Here is a 19,480-nt window from a genome sequence, read left to right on the forward strand (position 1 = left end):
GTTAGGGGTTTTCCGGTGAGGTCTGAGAGAGATGAAGGGTAGGGGGTCCTGAGGGGGGTAGGGGTTGTTTGGACATATTTATATTAGGTGATGTAGGCTTCAGGACCGTTGGATTAGATTAACCTCGACGGTCCTGATTGATTTGGCCTAAAACGACGCCGTTTGATTTATTTAGGGGCTGGACCGGGTTGGGGGTTTGGGTTTGGATCAGGTTGAACGGTATCAGGGGTTGGGCTGGTATGGGGCCTGTTTGGACGGGTTCAGGGGTGTTCATTGTTTGGGCCTGGGTGATTTGGCCCAATTCTTGGCAGTCAGTTCCTTTCTTTATTCTTTTAATTGTTTTCTTGTATTTTATTTACTTGCTTTTGTATTTTATTTTTTGTATTTTTGTATTTATTTATTTTTTCTGATTTTATAAAATGCTAAAACAAAACAAAGACCTAATTGAACTATTTAACTCCTAAAATTACTTAAAACTCTATTTAAAGATAAATGCAACGATTAACAATTAAAAGGGCAAAGAAACTATTTTTGCAATTTTCTTTAAATTTTGTTCTAAAACTAATTAATCCTAAAATTGTGAAATTAAATCCCTAAATGCAAATGCATATTTTTTTGTATTTTTATATGAATAAAAATGCAACCGATTAATACAAAGATTTAACAAAAATTCACAAAAATTGTAAAGTAATAAAGAAATCAATTATTTAAAATTTTTGGAATAATTTACTTAGGGCAAAAATCACGTGCTCACAGTGTTAACGATTTTAATTGTAAAGTAAAAGGACGGAAAAACTCCAATAGCCGATTTGGAACTTGAAATGATGTTTACTCCATTCATCTAATTCATCATCAAAACAAATAAATGGTAAGATGCAGTAATAATAAGTAATCCTTTAAATATGAGATATGATCATTTGTTGTTATTTAACAATTAAATTTTTGACAATTTCAGAAACGATAAGATTACAAGCTAAAGTTAATTAAAGAAATACGTATACTCAATGCAGTAAGCTATTAAATTACGCCATGTATATAGATAGTTTTACGAATAATTGCTCGTGTACAAGAAAATGCACATGGATTGTTATTTTGTCATGGGAGAGTTGTAGTAAATAACCTAACAGAAATGGAATTCCTCTAAGACATGTGAACTGATTTCTCATCTTCATTGTCATAACATAAAGAATGAAAATAAAGACTTTCATCTTTCGAGATATGGATAGTTGAAAACTAAAGTTTTGTGCAAGATGATACATGTTGTAATTTTATGAAAAAATAAATAAATTTACTCTCGTTTGATGATATAAATATTGTAATTTATGAAAAATCATGTCACATTTACCTATTGTGGTAATTAATCTGCCCTATATGTAAATATTACAGATCTCACTTTTTCTAGAGAATTATATGTCAATATTTTATTTTTTATTTTTTTGACATTGTTCATATACACAAATTAAACTCTACTATTATTTCAAGTTCTACGATCAAACCCCTCTATAATAGCATCACTATATAACAACACTTCACTATAAAAGCCAAGCTTTTTTCGAAATCAATTTTCAAATTATGTTATAATATATGTCTTCTATAACAATACTTTATTATAACATCTAAAAATATTCTGAACGAACGAGTCTGTTATAAAGAAACTTGGCTGTTTAATTAAGTATTTGTAAAGGCAAAAGTGTTGTATTAGGAAAATTGAGCAGGCAGACGTTTAATTAGTTGGCAGTTATACTTAAGAGAGCGGTACAATTCAAAGGCAAGCAGAGAGCCTGCGTCTCTTTTCCTTAATTTTCTCTCTTTTCTTTCTCTTTCCTCATTCAACCGAATTCAGATCCCAGCAAGTTTAGTTTGTGTGTAAGGAAAACCCAAAAATGGCGGTGGTGTCGCCATTAGCAAAGTACAAGCTCGTGTTTTTGGGAGATCAGTCTGTGGGCAAAACCAGCATTATTACTCGCTTCATGTACGATAAATTCGACACCACTTATCAGGTCTCCTCTTTCTAATTTTCTATATTCTCATCTTTTTTTTCTTCTTCAGCATATATATAATTTAATGTTCAGTTTTTGTACCGTTCTTCATAAGCCATCCATATGTTAATTATAGGGAGAATTTGATGCTTGGATTTTTATTTTTTGAGTTATTTGATTTCCCCTATGATATCATCTTTCTTTTAAAATGAATATATCAAAGTGCAAAATACCCCTGTATGGTTCCTATGATAAAAGACTGAAACTTTAATTAAAATGGTAACAAAAAGCTTTCTAGCTACTGAAGGGAGAACAATATTGAAAACACGCAAAGAGCTTTCTAGCTTTGTATTGAACTTTATGTGCTTTGAGTTTGAAATACAATCACAAATCATTTGATTTACTGGGTTCAAAGTCAATTTTTTGTAAAACCTTATTTAGTGAATTTTTAACACATATACTCTGCATCCACCCTATTTCTGTGAGCTCTTCAATCTGAATGAGAAAGTATATGAGGACTTAAAAGGAAAAAAATATATCTACTCTATTTCTGAATACATGACTTACAGCTGTGCGTAATACTGTCTATTTGAGAAAACTCAATTTTTACAAGTGATCAAATTTTACCATCCTTTATGATGGTTTTGGATGGATACATCGCTTCCAGATTATCAATTAAATCAGTGTTTTCCCCCATATATGCAGGCTACCATTGGTATTGATTTTTTATCAAAGACAATGTACCTTGAAGATCGAACAGTTCGCTTGCAGCTCTGGTAGGCTCTCTCTCTCTCGCTTATTTTTAGGTTTGATTAGCTAGATTGTTTCAACTAATATTATTTATTTTTAGCTTATCAGTAGGGTGTACTCGAAAATGTGAAAGAGAAGCGTGAATTAATTATAGCTAGAATAGTCTCAAAAATCTGTTGTGTTGACGATATTGGGCAAGAGAGTGTTTATTAGCATGAACAATGAATCATCTTATTTTATTTGTTCTAATTAAAGCATTATCACGCAGGGATACTGCTGGTCAAGAGAGATTTAGGAGTCTTATTCCGAGCTACATTAGAGATTCTTCTGTTGCTGTGATTGTATATGATGTTGCCAGTAAGTGATTTCTTGACATGGTACAATATTTCTATTTCGTATGATATATATTCATTGACATTAATCATCATATATATCTGCAGACCGCCAATCATTTCTTAACACTTCAAAGTGGATTGAGGAAGTACGTACTGAACGTGGCAGTGATGTCATTATTGTTCTTGTTGGGAACAAAACTGATCTTGTTGATAAAAGGTAGGGCCGTCTACTTCTTAGACTAAATGTTTCTGCCTCTCACTAGTGTATGGATCTTTTTCATTTATCTTACGCTGAATTAAACAGGCAAGTCTCCACAGAAGAAGGAGATGCTAAGGCTCGTGAATTTGGAGTAATGTATATAGAAACCAGTGCTAAAGCTGGATTCAATATCAAGGTACACACTCTTAAGTGCAATTATCACTGAAGAAATTCTTTTGCCCCTCAGTCAAATTGCATATCAAATCCTGATCTCAGTTAATTCTGCTCAGAATGGCATCATTTCTTTTCATAGTCAAATTGCATGATCCTAAGAATATGAAATTGAAAATTGCAGCCTCTATTCCGAAAGATTGCTGCTGCGTTACCTGGGATGGAGACACTATCATCCACAAAAGGGGAAGATATGGTGGACGTTAATTTGAAGCCTACCACAAATACATCCCAAAATGAGCAGCAAGGGGGAGGTTGTGCATGCTAGATTGTACTTAAAAGAATGTAGACTTTTTCTTCTATGATGTACAACAACCTCCATCAAAGAGGTAGCCGAAGACAGTTTGACCATTGAGGACGCGTTTGTTAGTGTCATCGCATTTTTGTTTAAAACTCCTTGTGTTTATATGTCATGGTTCCTAGCTAGTTCAGGAACCTTTTTTGTTCTAGATAAGTCTCCGTGCTGAATATATATATATATATATATATATATATATATATATATATAATGAATTGCCATATGTATTTTACATTCATTTTAGCTTGTTGTACCACCTATTATTTATTGATACACCACTTAACATATCGGGAGGAGGGGGGAGTTATTTTTCATTTGTCAAAGTTCTCACAACACGCGCACAGACAGTGATGAGGTGCATCTTTTTGAATCTAACGATATATCTTCATAATCAATTCATTCCAGTTTTCTGAGGCATTACTTTGCTGCTGCCATCATAAAACAGTTTCATAGAATCATATTTTCTTCCTCCCCCACAACCCCCCACCCCCTCCTTTGCGCTGAAGCTGGGGATTGGGGTGCAAGTGAGCCCCACTGAGCTGGAAATAAGCTGTTCAAGGTTGATTTGGTTTGTTTATTTGATGAAAATATGTTTTGTTTGAGTTCAGTTCAAGTTGAGCTCGAGTATCTTTGCAATTTCAGTATATTTATGTATCATATTGTTAAATTCATTGTTATGTAATGATGAACAGTATTTTTTTTTTCATCTTGCCCTTAGTATAATTAAATTTTTATACTTTACCCCTTTTTTTTTAATTAATTACTGTACCTCATACACTACTTTTGTTTGTAATATTATACACTTATTCTTCAAGTTGTTCGTGTGAATTATGAAACGATAGAAAATGATACCATCAACCCAAACATTGTATTTATTAAAACAATACAGTACAATATAATAAAATACAATACAAAATAACAACCATCCAAACAAGCTAGAGGTAGGAGAAAGGCAAAGTTTGAGGCATGTGGTTACCAGTAAAGTTTATCCGATCCCATCTCATTTTTATTGCTTCAGTTTGCTTAAGGAGTTTCAATTACACTAGATATTTCGGTGAAACAGGCGCAGAATAATAGATATAAATGTCAAAGATTTAACACTACACAAAAATACTAAACGAAAAAAATCCAGCTCAAAATGCATTTCGAAATTTGTAATCACAGTTTAATACAATGGACAGTAGACTCTTGCGAAACAACTGGATCTTTATTAGGGAGAAGGACACCGATTCCCCGTGCTGGAAAGGAATAAACTCTCCTGCAGGCTACAACTTGGGATTATGAACTATGATCCGGCCAAGGTCACCTACTTACCTATGTCACACTTCGCCATCTAGACATAACAAGTACAAAGTACGTGAAAATTTTAAACTAATTCCTACAATTTGAGAATATTGTAAAATGATACATATTTAGAAAGAAAGCAAAAATTCCAGGAAAGATTTATTTTACAACTATGGTGACTGGAAGACGATAAAAGCAGACATCAAACACCAGAGCCATTCATATTCATTCTAACTCTTAGAGTCAGAAATATTAGTATAACCGTTCCCACGCTTGAGCTGGAAGAAAAGAGAAATGAACCAAAACACGTTACATATGAAGTCCGAGTAAGAATAGGAACACACAAAATTCTAAATACACACAATTCAAACATACACACAGAGACAGCTAATGTGCATAAGTTCCAGATTTGGAGAGCCCATATTAACTCACAGAGAGCATGTTTCTGCAAACAAACCAAAACTTCAAAGCAGATATCAAGAAGGGATAATCTATATTGTGAAAAGTTGCCTTTTAGTCCTGCCTAGGTGACATAAGTCTTAATAAAGATAGGCATATTTGTTCTGTTAAGTAGTATACCAACACACAAACCCAAAAAAAGAAGGAACACATAACAACAAACAACTCTTAGAGCAATGTAGATCAGCATTTCTTACTTCTTTAGCCAAGTTCTAGACTAAGTGGCCAACAGTTCTCTTTGAAGAATTCTTCAAACATAGTATGTAGTTTCTTATAGTGACTGGCCAAGTTCTAGATTGCTTCATTCTTCAACACAGCCAACATTATGAATGCAAAATTCCTATTTTTCTTCTAACAAATGTTTGCAGTTATCTGACCTGAGATCTTCATCAACATTTCTCCTAGAAGATCGTTTAAGAACAATATGTAGTTGCCTATTACATCCAGCAGCAATGACTATCACCGTTCTAAAGTGCTGCTTTTTCAATGAATAGACATTTTAAACTTACATATGTTTGATCAGACATAGTTCAGTCGTTCCATTTGTTTTACTTTTACAACCCTTTACTTTCTGTAATTATTCCTATTTGTGAGTCTTGTAACAACTTATGAGGCTCAACATATTACTCATATATTATTAAAACAGGTTAAACCCTATTATATCAGTGTAACTGAAAGTATAAATGCATCTACCTCGCACCCATGCGCCTCGTCATGGGTCTAGAGTCCTTTTGATTAGTGACTACCTCCCTCTACTTTAGAAAATAGACTCCCAAAACCCTGATGTTCTTAATCCCACTTACCTCTTCCCTCTAATTTAAGTTGTCTAAACACCGTATCTTAAAACATAACTCTCCCTTGTTATCAACTATGAACTGTTACTTTATAGTGATCACATTAGTAACTCCACCACCAATGTCACCCTCCTTTTATGAAACAAAATCAACCCTTGTCCTTCTTTTCCAAACACTTCATATTGTAAGCAGCTTTGTCTGCCCTCGCGCTTGCTTGTGTACCAACTCTGTATGAATTTGACTCCATCTCTCAATACTTTGACTGAGGTTCACTTCCACGCCTTGATGTCTCAATCCATTGGGCGATTCAGGAGTGCTTTAGAAACCTAGCCACTGCAGCATTTTCTAAATTGAGGGCTGAAAGGATCCGGAGGACACAAGAAGAGAGAGTTCACGGGGTTATGAGGTTTAAAAGATATTTACAAGACTGGGAAGATGATGAATTCCAAAGGTTGATAGAAGATTCTCTATAAACACTAGAATACACCACTCACTAGATAGAACTAGTGGAGGTGGGGGAAGGAGGAGAAGTGATATGGAGCGTTCTCAGAATGTCATACTACCACAAATTGCTAATCAGGGAGGAATTAGCTTCCCCAATGTATCATTTTGGATTTCGGGAGCGCCTAAAAAGGTGCGGTTCTTTACTTTGTTGGCAGCAAAGGGGCAATCTTGATAAATGAGAACTTGATGGAGAAGGAAGAGAAGATGGATGGAATGTTGCCTCCTTGGCCATCATGTGGGCCCGTGGAAGGAGAGGAATGTGAGAGCTTTTGAGGGAAAAGAGAAAATTTGAGGAATAGCCTTATTCTTATAATGGCATCTTGACTTTGGTTCAACTGTTTCCTTTAACATAGGAGGTTTTGATTAGCTTCTGTATCTTTTTGTTTCCTTTAACTAGCCGCTATTTTAGGAGCTTGTTAGGTTAATATTTTGATGGGATTGCATCAGGGGTCATTCCTTAGCCCGGTTTTATTTTCCTTAGCAATGGACGCATTGACACGATATATACAAGGGGAGGTACCATGGTGTATGTTATTTGCGGATGATATAGTTTTGATGGGTGATGTTAAAGAGAGGCTGAAGGCTTAGACAGTCTCTTGAGTCTAATGGTTTCAAGTTGAGCAGGACCAAGACGGAGTACTTAGAGTGCAAGTTTAATGACGTTACCCAGAAAGCGGACATGGACGTGAGGTTTGATACATAAGTCATCCCCAGGAGAGGAAGTTTCAAGTACCTTGGTCAATAATACTGGGTGATGGGGAGATTGATGAGGATGTCATGCACCGTATTAGAGCAGGATGGATGAAGTGGAGGCTCGTTTCCGGTATCTTGTGTGATAAGAATGTGCTACTGAAACATAAAGGTAAGTTCTACAAAGGTAAGTTCGTAGACCGACTATGTTGTATGAGGCAGAGTGTTGGCCGATCAAAAACTGAAAGTAGCTGAAATGAGGATGTTAAGGTGAATGTGCGGCCATACTAGGTTAGATAAAATTAGGAATGAAGTTATTCGTAATAAGGTGGGAGTGACCCTCGTAGAAGATAAGATGTGGAAGGCTAGGTTGAGATGGTTCGGGCATGTTAAAAGGAGAAGCACAGAAGACCCAATTAGGAGGTGTGAGAGGTTTAGCCTTGGTGGGTATTAGGAGGGGTAGATGTAGGCCAAAGAAGTCTTGGGAAGAGGTGATTAGGCGGGACATGGTGAAGGCTTTTCAACAGCTTAAATCGGGGAAAGGGTAAAACGTCTATCTATCTCTTGTGTCTGACCTTAGCGGTCAAGAAGATGAAAACGGGCACTACTTGGTCATTTCCTGTTTGCTCTAGACAATGGGAAAATTTCCCTTCGGGTGGAAGATATGCAGGTGGGCTGTTAAATAAGATTAAGGTTACTTCTATGTGCTTGACTCGCAAAAGAATACTTTGAGTAATCTACTTCTATAAGTAGATTACTCAAAGTATTCTTTTGCGAGTCAAGCACATAGAAGTAACCTTAATCTTATTTAACTTGGTCTTCTCAGTAGTCAGTAGACTATATCCTGATTAAATGTGCTATTTATTCGTGAATTGGCATATCCCTGGAGCTTACTGAGGACATGACCCTTGATAGGAGGTTGTGGAGGTCGAGGATTAGGGTAGAAGGTTAGTAGGTAGTCGAGCGTTTTCCTTTGTCTTCCTCTGTTCGATAGCATTAGTGTTAGTTTGATATATTTTTATTCTTATATTGCTATTATTACCTAGCATTTAGTTGCTACCTTGGCTTTAGTCTTCTTTTTATCTTCTTGTTGTTACTACTTATTGTCATTGCTTCTTTTCATCTTTTCTTTAGCCGAGGGTCTATCGGAAACAACCTCTCTGCCATGGGTAGGGGTAAGGCTGCGTAGATCTTACCCTCTCCAGACCCCACTTGTGGGAATTTACTGGGTTTGTAGTTGTCGTTGTAAAGTTAATATTTTATCTGATCTTTATGTATCTTGATGTATATCTTTCTGTATCTTTTCTGTTGTAATTATACTCTATATAAAGAGCTCCTTCCTTATTAATAAAACACAGCCTCTTTAATTCATTCTACAGCCTATATGTTTTACGGTATCAGAAGCTTAAAAGAACTCTTGCGAGTCAGATCCTCATTTATTTCCCATCCCTACCCTACCCAAATGGCTCCTACTGTTGTCAACTCCGATGCCACAAACAACACCACTATTGTTCAATTTAACCCTGTCACACAACTTCCCATTAAGCTTGCAAGTAGTCATAATTTTTCCCTTTGGAAAGCTCAGGTATCGATGCTTATGCGTGGGCATGACCTGTATGGCCATCTTGAAGGAACTAACTCTGCCCCTAGTCGAACTATCTCCTCGAACAACAAAAATGTTGCTAACCTCGCGTACCTAACCTGGTTTCGCAAGGATCAACTAATTCAAAATGCAATCCTAGCTTCAGTTGATCCTACACTTGCTGCATCTGTTGCTTCAGCCAACTCTTCAAAGACTGCTTGGGATGTGCTTCACATATCATATGCAAATAATCCCAAACACACATTTTCAGTCTATGTGATCGCTTAGCTCGTCTTGCAAAGGATGCTCCTGTCACTGACTATATGCATCAAGTTCGCTCTCTTTGTGATGAACTTGCTTCAGCTGGTGCTCCTGTTTCCAACGAGGAGCTTACTGTGAAGATCCTCACAGGTCTTGGATCTGATTTCAAAGAATTTTCAGCAACTATTTGGGCACAGGATATACCATCTCATATGAAGAGTTGTATGAGAAGTTACTTGATGATGAACTCTTCTTGAAACATCATGATACACGCGCTTCTCTCTCAAATTCCATTACTGCTGCTGTCGCACAACACTGTACTACAAAATCTCGCAACAACACCAACAATAGGCGTACCAATACAGCAAACAACGATCAACCTGATCGAGACCAACCATGGAAGTCTGGAAAGAACTCTGCTCAGCCTGATAACAATTTGGTTTGCTAACTATATGATCGTCCTGGTCAATCTGCCCCGGTCTGTCGCAACGAGTCCCACAAATATTTTCAGGCTAGGGCCAACTTTGTTGGATGTCAACTACAACAACAAGCACTGTGGATCATCAACACAGGGGCCACCCATCATATTGCCTCTGATGATCAAAGCCTAGCAATTGCTCAAGACTACCACAGGCCTAAGGAAATCACTAATGACATCACCATACTAGTCTCTCAAATGCTGAACACCATACTAGTCTTTCAAATGCTGAACTAAAAGTATCAAATTATCGCTTTATCCTATCTAATATTCTTTGCTCTCCTGCTATAAAAAACAATCACATATCTGTCTCTCAATTTTTCCATGACAATAACACCTCCATGGAATTTTTTCCTTTTTCTTATCTTGTGAAGGATCTGAATTCGGGGGCGCCGTAAGTTCAAGGGTAGAGTAACGGGCGACTGTATGTGTGGCCACCAGATAGCAATCACAGTGCAATGTGGTTGTTCCAATTCAACGGTGGCACTAGCGTTTGGGTCATCCAAATCGTTGCACATTAAACAACATTTTGCATAAGTTTTCCAACTCCTGTTAGTTCTTCAAGAATAAGTTCTGATAGTTCTTCATGTTTGGTTGGCTTAAATGTTTTGGAAAACATTTTCCTCATCAACTCATTTTCCCCCAATTGGAGGAAAATGTTTTCCCTATCAAGAGAAGGGAAAACATTTTCCAAAACTCCTTCTCAAGCTTTCCCACCCTATTCTTTACCCTCACCAACCCACCCCACACCCACCTAACCCCACCCCACGCCCGCCAAAACTACCAGAAACCCAAACCAAATTTTGACCGTAGACCACGCAGACAATACACTCCTATTATTGAACCCATCGGTCAGCTCTATGTAAGACNAAAATTTTACTTTTTTGTAATTTTCAAATTTCTATTTTTTTCCTGCCACCCCCAACCCCCCCTCCCCTGCCCCACCCCAACCCCACCCCCAGGAAAAATAATATTTTTTTTATTATATTTTCAGTTTTACTTTTTTCATCTTTCGGTTTACAAGTTCAAAATTTTACAAGTTCCAAAGTTATGAGTTCGGAAGTTTATGTGTTTCGAAGTTTACGGGTTTAGAAATTATAAAGTTTACGGGTTCGAAATTTCGCGGTTTCGAAAGTTTTGCTGTTCAGAAGTAAATTTGTGGGTTCGTAAGGTTGTTGGTTCGAAAGTTTATGGCTTCATGTTTATTGTATCAAAATTATTTATGAATACTCTTGAGAAAATATTTTCCTTGATTTGCGTACCAAACACCAGAAAATGAATAAGATTACTACTTGTTTTCCAAGAAAACATTTTCTTGGAAAATATTTTCCATGGAAAACATTTTCCTTTATACCAAACACACCCGTAATTCCTGTAATTTTAATAAAAGCCACAAGTTGCCTTTTTCAGTTAATTCTTTGAAGAGTCAACGACCCCTCTAAATAATTTAGAGTGATTTGTAGGGGCCTACACCAATTTTATCCATTGATCAAAAACAACATTATACTTTATTTGTGGTGGATCACTTTTAAAAATATATTTGGCTATACACAACTCTAAACAAGAAGTTTTAGAAGTCTTTAAAACACTACATCCACTCTTAGAAAAACGTTTTCAAACAAAAATTTCTTCTTTTTACACCGATGGAGGAGGTAAAGTTCAAAGCTTAACTTCCTATTTAAAATCACAAGGTATTGAACACTTGATTTCCCCACCATACACTCCACAATGAGCTGCTTTGGTAGAACATTGTCACCGGCATGTTATTGAAACTACAAAAATACTTTTACACCAAGGCTACCCTCTAAATTTTGGAGTCTACACCACTTTAAAAAAATCGGTGCCCATATGAAATTTTATTTAAAGAAGCACCAAATTATGAGTCTATTAAAATTTTTGGGTGTTTATGCTATCCACAGCTTAGACCATATGCCAAAAATATATTAGAACCAAAGTCAACACCCTTTGATATTTAGGTTTTACGGATAAATATTATTCTATCAGTGTTTTGATCATGCCACCTCTAAAATCTATCTTTCCTGGGATGTGGTATTTCTTGAAAATAATTATCCCTTTGCAGATATTTTTCAAAAATATAAGGCAGTGCCGGCTTTAGGGTGAAGCACCTAAAGCATGTGCTTTAGGCCCCCCAAATTTGGGAGGCTTTTATTTTTGGAAAAACAATTACAATACTTTTAAGGCAAACTCTTCCAAGCCGTTTAAATGTGAAAAGATCTATCGAATGAAATAATTACATTCCACTTCTTTTTTTCAATCAGAAAACATGTAAAGTGGTATATTTTACACTATTCACTCTTTTTTGGTTTGTCGAAGAGTTAATCTCTTACACAACATTTATATACTTCTACATTCCCTTTTATTTTTTTCGAGTTCAAGTCTGATAAGCTAGTATTATTCTCTAATGATCATAGCTTAAGAGAACTATTAATAAAATATATTATGCACTTTTGATATTATTGAATTATTGAAGCGGCCAAAACATATTTTGAAATCAAGTCATCAATTTTCTTTGAGTGAGATTCCATTATCTAACTTTCAAGCGTATTTTTGGTTAATGTTATTTTTACTTTACAGTTATATATTATCTTTTTAATCCTTTATTAGAATTTTAATATGTCAATTAGAAAATATGAATTTGATAATTCAAAAACGCAAAAAAGAAAAATAAAATAAAACAATAATACAGTCACCAAAAAGGATTATTAGGAGAAACCGATTATAAGAGTTATTAATTATTTTTCATCAAAATTTTAGGAAAATAATCTTCAAGTAAGAGTGTGTGTGTGTGTGTGTAATATGTGTGTGTGTGTGTATATGTGGTGTTTGGAAAAAAAATAACGCTTAAGGCCTCTAATCAATATTTGGCTTTAGGCCACAAATACTATTGAGCCGCCTTTGTATAAGGATACGAATAAACTCCCAGCATGGGATATAGTAGTTTAAACATTAGTATTAAAAAGGAATATATACTAATATATCTCCTTTAAGTGCAAGTTTTGAATTGCCATCTCCGATTTCCACGCATAAACAGTTGTCGAATGCTCCTCTTTTCCGTATGCGTGCATCTTCACATTCAGGTAATCATCTCTCCTCTTCGTCTTCAAACTCTACTTCATCTCAACCTTCACCACCTGAAACTAACCCTTCTGGACAAGATAAGCGAAATCCATCCTTAATTCCAAACTAACCCACCTCAGCTGCTCCTCAAAGATCCAACCCAGCTACTACCATAACCTACTAATGCCAAAACACCCTCCCTCAACAACTTGCACCAAACCCCGATCAACTCTCGCTCCCGACCAACTCTAATCACCCTTCCCTCGTGACCCAGTGGTCACACAGTCTTAGACTAAGAGTCTCAAACCCAAGCAATTCCATCTCTCAGTTCAATCCCCCCTCCCCCTATATCTAAACCTATAGTCCTATACCAAATACCTTCAAACAAGCCCAATCCTACCCTCATTAGCAAACTACTACGTAGTCAGAATTTGATGCTTTAGTGAGAAACAGGACATGGGATTTAGTACCTAGTGATCTCTTATGGAATGTGGTTGATTGCAGATGGTTGTTTAGGATTAAGCATAAGCCTGATGATTCAACAAGTACAAGGCAAGACTTGTTGCGAAAAGGTTCACTCAGTGACCTGATTTAGATTATCATTCCGGTTTAGTCCGGTAGTTAAACCCACAACTGTTCATTTAGCTCTTGCTATTGCCAATCAACTATCCTGGAAGGCCTTCTTACAAGGAAAGCTTGAAGACGAGGTCTACATGAAGCAGCCTATAGGTTTTGAATCAACTCAACATCATACTCATGTATGTAAGCTTAATAAAGCAATCTATGGTCTGAAACAAGCTCCACGAGCTTGGAAAATCTTCTTACCCTTGGTTATATTAAGTCTCAATCTGATGCATCACTTTTTATTCCAAATTATTTGGACTTACTGTATACATTCTTGTTTATGTGGATGATATCATTGTGACGGGTAACCAACCACAGGGTGTGAAATCCATTATTGATGCTTTGTCTTCGCGGTTCTCCCTTAAAGATTTTGGGTTGCTTCATTACTTTCTTGGCATTGAGGTTACTCACACAACAAATGGTTTTCTCATATCTCGGCATAAGTATGTCAAAGACCTCCAAGATGTTAACATGGCTGAATGCAAACGCGTTCCCACCCCTATGACTTCTACATGTACCTTTGAAACTTCTCCCGATGATTCCACAGTTGATGGTACTCTTTATCATCGAGTCATTGGAAAGCTTCATTATCTATCCTCTACTCGGCCTGAGATTGCCTTTACAGTAAGTAAATTATCTCAACTTATGCATCAACTTGGTGTTTCTCATTGGAGAGCTATCAAGTGTCTTTTGAGTTTTGAGATATCTGTCACACTGCTCATATTGGTATTAAGCTTGCTACTATTGCTCAATTGGTTGCTTATTCAGATTCGGACTGGGCTGGTGATCCACTTGATCGAACCTCTATCACGGGGTATGTTGTTTATCTTGGTGATTCTCCCATCTCATGGTCTTCTAAGAAGCAACGTTCTGTTTCTCGGTCGTCTACTGAGGCCGAATACAGAGGTGTTGCTGCTACAACTTATGAAGCTGTTCGGCTCACCAACTTGCTTCATGAGCTTCACTTTACGCAATCAGATCCTCCTGGGGTTCTCGATGACAACATAAGCACTAGTTAGATCTATGCCAATCCGGCTTTTACAGCGGTATGAAACATGTTGAGATCGATTTTCACTTTGTTCGTCAGCTTGTGCAGTCTAAGGTTCTTGAGGTCCATCATCTTCATTCTGCAGATCAAATTGCAGATATTCATACAAAATCATTGTCCTTTTCTGCAATTTCTGCGTATCTATCCCAAGTTGGGTCTTGTTGACATCGGTCCCACCTTGCGAGGGCGTATAAAGGCCTCTTAACTTTGGTTCAACAGTTTCCTTTAACATAGGAGTTTTGACTGTCTTCTGTATCTTTTTGTTTCCTTTTGTTAGCCGTCACTTTAGGAGTTAGGTTAATAATTTATCTGATCTTCTATATCTATTCTGTTGTAACTCTGCTCTATATAAAGAGCTCCTTCCTCATTAATAAAACATAGCTTCTTTAATTCATTGTGCAGCCTATACGCTTTAATTCTTAGTTTTTTACGCACTCATCTTTCCTTGAAAGTTTAAGTCGGTTAGGCACATGGCCTTGTTCATTCGTTCATGCATGCAAATATAGAGTTATTTACTTATAGGTGCAACTGCACCCGACAACTAATTGTCACAGTTTTTTGGTAGTCCAACTCAGAAGTCTAAATAATTCAAATATTGATTACGGCATCAACAAATAGATTGCAGAAGATCAAGATTAACTTCAAAAGATGCAAGTGTTTATAGTGCCCGAATAGAAAAAAAAGAAAATAAATAAAGAAAACAGGGAATAAGCTTACAGTACAGAGAAGAGGAGAACAACTCTTCTTGAATTAGATGATGCAGTGCGCTTGTATTTCCTCACTCTGTTGCTAGAAGTATCATAGATTTAATCGGCCACCCATTTATCTGTTACATAAAACAAGAAACGCTTGTAAAACGCCTATCACATCGTACAACTAATGCTCAAAAATGAATGTCCTAGGTTGCTGAATGATTTAGGATTGAAGTCACAGGAAATTCCCTAGATACACATGTCATGATATTTCACAATTGAATCAATTAAAAAATTTGAGCGGCTACGATGTTACAAGTTTCTTCCTCTTGACTGAATCTGTAGAGGGTATCGTTCAGGTCTTGAAGTCTGTTGGAGGAAGTCTGTTGGAGCCTTGTCCTTGTAATCAGACTACTTATCATGTCAACCTTGTTGGGGGACACAATGAGAAGTCACACTAGAACTGACTGATCCAAGGATAACAGATTACAAAGTTAATTCAACCAGTGATGATGGTAAAAGCTTGAGAACTTGATTAGCAGTAGAAAATGACGGTACCGTATCGATCTTCAATACCAACATGCACATTTTTAAAGCGAGTGTTCAGGAAAAAGCAAAAAGGATTAAATCCGTACTCCCAGATAAATGAGAATGGAATTGATAAGCAATAAAGCTGTGAGGGCTTTTCCATCAAATGGGGTAGCTGGGATTTATGGTTTAGCCTATTGATTTTGAAGTTCAAATTTAGCTCCCTTTCGGATAATCAATCAACGGGCAAAATATTTGGTGTTCACAGGGGAAAAAAAATTGACGCAATTGGACAACTTCATGCTAATCTAAATACATTAGTTTTGTAAACTTTGCTTTCGTGCCGTTAAGTAAAGGTAAAGATCCTTAAACTTTTATAGCATAAGACAAACCTATGTAATATAACTGGCAACTTCATTTATTGAGTAGTCTTTCCTCTCATCAGACCTGCTATTTTTATAAGCGTCAGAGGTTTGGCAGGTGGAAACAAAGCAGCAATACATAATCTTACTGCTAAGATCTCTCAGAAAATATATATGATATTTCTGCTAAGATATTTCAGATTTATGTGTGAAATGAGGAAAGAAGAGAGATAAACTTTCACTAAAATTAGTGTTGAACAACATACAAAGGGCTACTTATATACAAAGGGGTTTAGATTATGCAATGACATGGTGTTCTATGCGATGATATGACACTGACTGGGAAAACTGGACTTGCTGACTTGACAAGCTGATGTGGAATAATGATGTTAGTCAAAGACAAAAAAAGACCCTCACAAATATGTCACTTCAACAAGATGGAACCCCAAAGAACTTTGGTCAGATGATATGTAATGCCAGCGAACCTGTGATCGGAGAAGAAAAGACCAGTAAAACTACACAAAAGAACCTTAGTCGGACGAGTAGCATAAGGCCACCCTCCAGTGGACGGAAGCTAAGTTGCTCTGACATGGCAGTTTAGGTGCCGCACCCGTGTGTCGACACGACACTAGTATGAGTGTGGGTATGGGTTCCGTACCGGATCTGGTCAAATAATTTTGGGTACTTTGAACACGACGGACGGAAAAATTCGAGACGAGATACAATTTAATTCCCGAATCAGAACCAAAACTAGGGTAAACTTGAAAAAAATAGCATACCTTATCTAGGAAATCAATCATTTACTTAGCTACAACAATAAAAAAAAGTAATCCACACTTCACAAGCTATACGTAAGTATTCCACAAAATTTCTCATAATTTAGATATATTTTCATATTTTTATTGTTTTGAACTTTTAGCCGGATCTCTGCACCGGAATCCGTACTAGGATGCGTATCCCTGAATTTTAGAATTTACATCTCGAAGGATCCACCTGAAGATCCGCACCCGTGTAGGACACCCGCATCCATGTCCGAGCAACTTAGGATGGAAGCTACTTTGATCTCATTCTAATACCATGTGAAACAAAGGGGGGAAACTCTTACTGAATTGGTGAGAAATAACGTGTAGAGGGCTTCTAAGACACGGGTTTAGATTACACGAAATGAAATAAGAAAACCTCAAGCAACATCAAATAAGAAAAGTTTGCTAATTACCAAGATTTCTAATTATGACACAATTATTAAGAAAATATATAATATTATACACTATGAAACCTAGACTTAATAAAACTATATTAGTTTTCTTGACTTTTAAGGGTATGAATACCAGTTTTACGATAATGCTATCCAATGTTGATACTATTCATTAGAATAACTACAGCTCTAGTTACGAATTTAGATAGCTCTTCTTTCCAATAGGAACAGTCTTTTTATCTATCTGAAGCATTTGCAGATCATCTAGTTAGGCAGGGAGGGAAGAATTGGAAGATGTAGGAAGGTTCGCTGGCAGATTTAGCTTATTAGAAGCATTCATTGATTTAGTTAATTTGGCAAAAGATGATTTTGAACATGTCAGTGAGGAAAATGACAATGGAGCACGTCAAAGTAAACTCGCAAAACAGGCATCACATTGGTTGATAAAATGATATCTACCTTTAATAGTGAACTTGGGTAACTCAAAGTTGTGATTCATTAGGAACTGGATGAGCTTTCCTCCCATCTGCGATGTTATTTCTTTCTGCAACATTATCTGAATAGCAAACAATATGTTACTTGTTTCAGATTACAGTCTCAAGATCCAAAATCAGATAACACAGTCATGTCATAAATCAGGCACTGTAATTGGCAATATATCCTAGTAAACATAGAAAAAGCATCCCCTGCAGTAATGCCAAAATGTAAAATTACAAACTTACAGCTAAAGAATCCTCAGTTATCACATTTCCTCCCATTTCTTCAGTGGATTGAAGAGCCTCGGGCTTTCCTTTCTCAATATCTATATTCAAAATATATGTGGAATAAACATCTGCGCTATCATTCTTTAGGTTATCGTTGTTTTGGAAACTTGATAGGGCATCCATAGAAAACGGAATTTTCACAGAACTTGGACTTGAAAGACTAAGCAAATTTATATATGATTCACAGGGTGCCGTGATGACTCCTTTATCAGATAATACAGCAGCATTCGTTGTTTCTTGGCTCTGCCGAAATAGAAAGAACAACTAAGACATTACTACATAATTCAAAGAACTCGAATAAAACAGAAAAGCAGAGAGAATGATAAGCTAGAATCTAACAAGCGAGCCCTAAATAGTAAATATTATGGAACAAAATGGGGAAAATTTTCTGCTGAAGCCGAAAAGAACTCATTAAATTCCAGCTTTACAATAATACTCCCTCTGTCCAAATTTTTGTGAGATTTGTTCCTTTTTAGTTTGTGCCGAAAATAATGACACATTTCTATTTTTTGTATTAGAAATATTAAACTTATCATTTTAACTTAATGAGAGGATCTATAATCACACAAATATCTTATGTCTAAGGCATGGTTTAGACCACAAGTTTCAAAAGTCTTTCTTTCTTTCTTAAATTTTGTATCTAGTCAAACGCCAGTAGCAAATAAGTTGATCAATACACACAAAAAGAGACACATCCACAAAAATGGAGTACATAATTTACTACTGAACTAAACGAAATATTGCAACAAGATAATGCCATAATCACAGTTCAGCATAATGCAGCTAAAATTAGAGAAGAAAAACTTGAAAAACAGCTTAATTTAAACCCAAATGGAAAGTGTCAGTCATTTAGAGAAATGTCACCTCTTGGCTAAAATTGACCACCATTGTAGAGAAAATCTCAAAGATTTTCGAGAGCTCTATTTTCTCATCTGCAATGAGGTGTTGTATGCGTGAACCTATAATATGGTGGTACAAAAGTGCGTCCCTCTGTGAGTGTGTGTGTAAGTACAGAAAAAGAGAAAAGGAAAGAGAGTGGATGTAGAATCTTACATACATAGGAGAAGGGATATATATATATATATATATATATATATATATATATATATATATATATATATATATATATATATAAGAGGAGGGTAATTTGCCAGGAAAGCTCCTGATGGCGACATTGATGACCATGACAAACATCTCTGCAACTTTTGATCCTCTGTGCTTGTGGACCAAAATAACCTTCTGACTTCCATTTATTGTGTGTTCATTCAATTTAAAACTTTACTCGCCAGTTGTCTCGCCTTTTAGGTCCTACCCAGTTGGAGTTCATTTAACTCAGTAACTAGTT

At 36.3% G+C, this 19,480-nt stretch overlaps 2 protein-coding genes across 7 annotated transcripts; one reads left to right on the plus strand and one right to left on the minus strand.

The window, feature by feature from the left end:
- The first annotated feature begins 1,755 nt into the window (after positions 1 to 1,755).
- LOC109237345 (ras-related protein RABH1e-like) lies at positions 1,756 to 3,943 on the plus strand. The gene is made up of 6 exons (XM_019403640.1): positions 1,756 to 2,000; positions 2,685 to 2,755; positions 2,998 to 3,086; positions 3,170 to 3,281; positions 3,369 to 3,459; positions 3,619 to 3,943. Exons 1-6 carry the CDS (start codon positions 1,884 to 1,886, stop codon positions 3,760 to 3,762), a joined length of 624 nt encoding a protein of 207 aa, XP_019259185.1. The 5' UTR covers positions 1,756 to 1,883; the 3' UTR covers positions 3,763 to 3,943.
- Positions 3,944 to 4,906: 963 nt separating this feature from the next.
- LOC109237350 lies at positions 4,907 to 19,196 on the minus strand. 6 transcript variants are annotated; one of them, XM_019403650.1, is made up of 6 exons: positions 19,000 to 19,196; positions 18,094 to 18,378; positions 17,831 to 17,927; positions 16,207 to 16,261; positions 15,312 to 15,420; positions 4,907 to 5,354 (listed from the first exon to the last, which is right to left on the minus strand). In XM_019403650.1, exons 1-4 carry the CDS (start codon positions 19,192 to 19,194, stop codon positions 16,233 to 16,235), a joined length of 606 nt encoding a protein of 201 aa, XP_019259195.1. In that variant the 5' UTR covers positions 19,195 to 19,196; the 3' UTR covers positions 4,907 to 5,354; positions 15,312 to 15,420; positions 16,207 to 16,232. The 6 variants fall into 6 exon arrangements, with proteins under 6 accessions (XP_019259195.1, XP_019259194.1, XP_019259192.1 ...); XM_019403649.1 differs by having other exon boundaries at positions 4,907 to 5,125; positions 16,207 to 16,264; XM_019403647.1 differs by having other exon boundaries at positions 16,207 to 16,264.
- Between the last annotated feature and the right edge of the window lie 284 nt (positions 19,197 to 19,480).

Source organism: Nicotiana attenuata, unplaced genomic scaffold (genome assembly GCF_001879085.1).
Source record: "Nicotiana attenuata strain UT unplaced genomic scaffold, NIATTr2, whole genome shotgun sequence".
NCBI lineage: Eukaryota > Viridiplantae > Streptophyta > Magnoliopsida > Solanales > Solanaceae > Nicotiana > Nicotiana attenuata.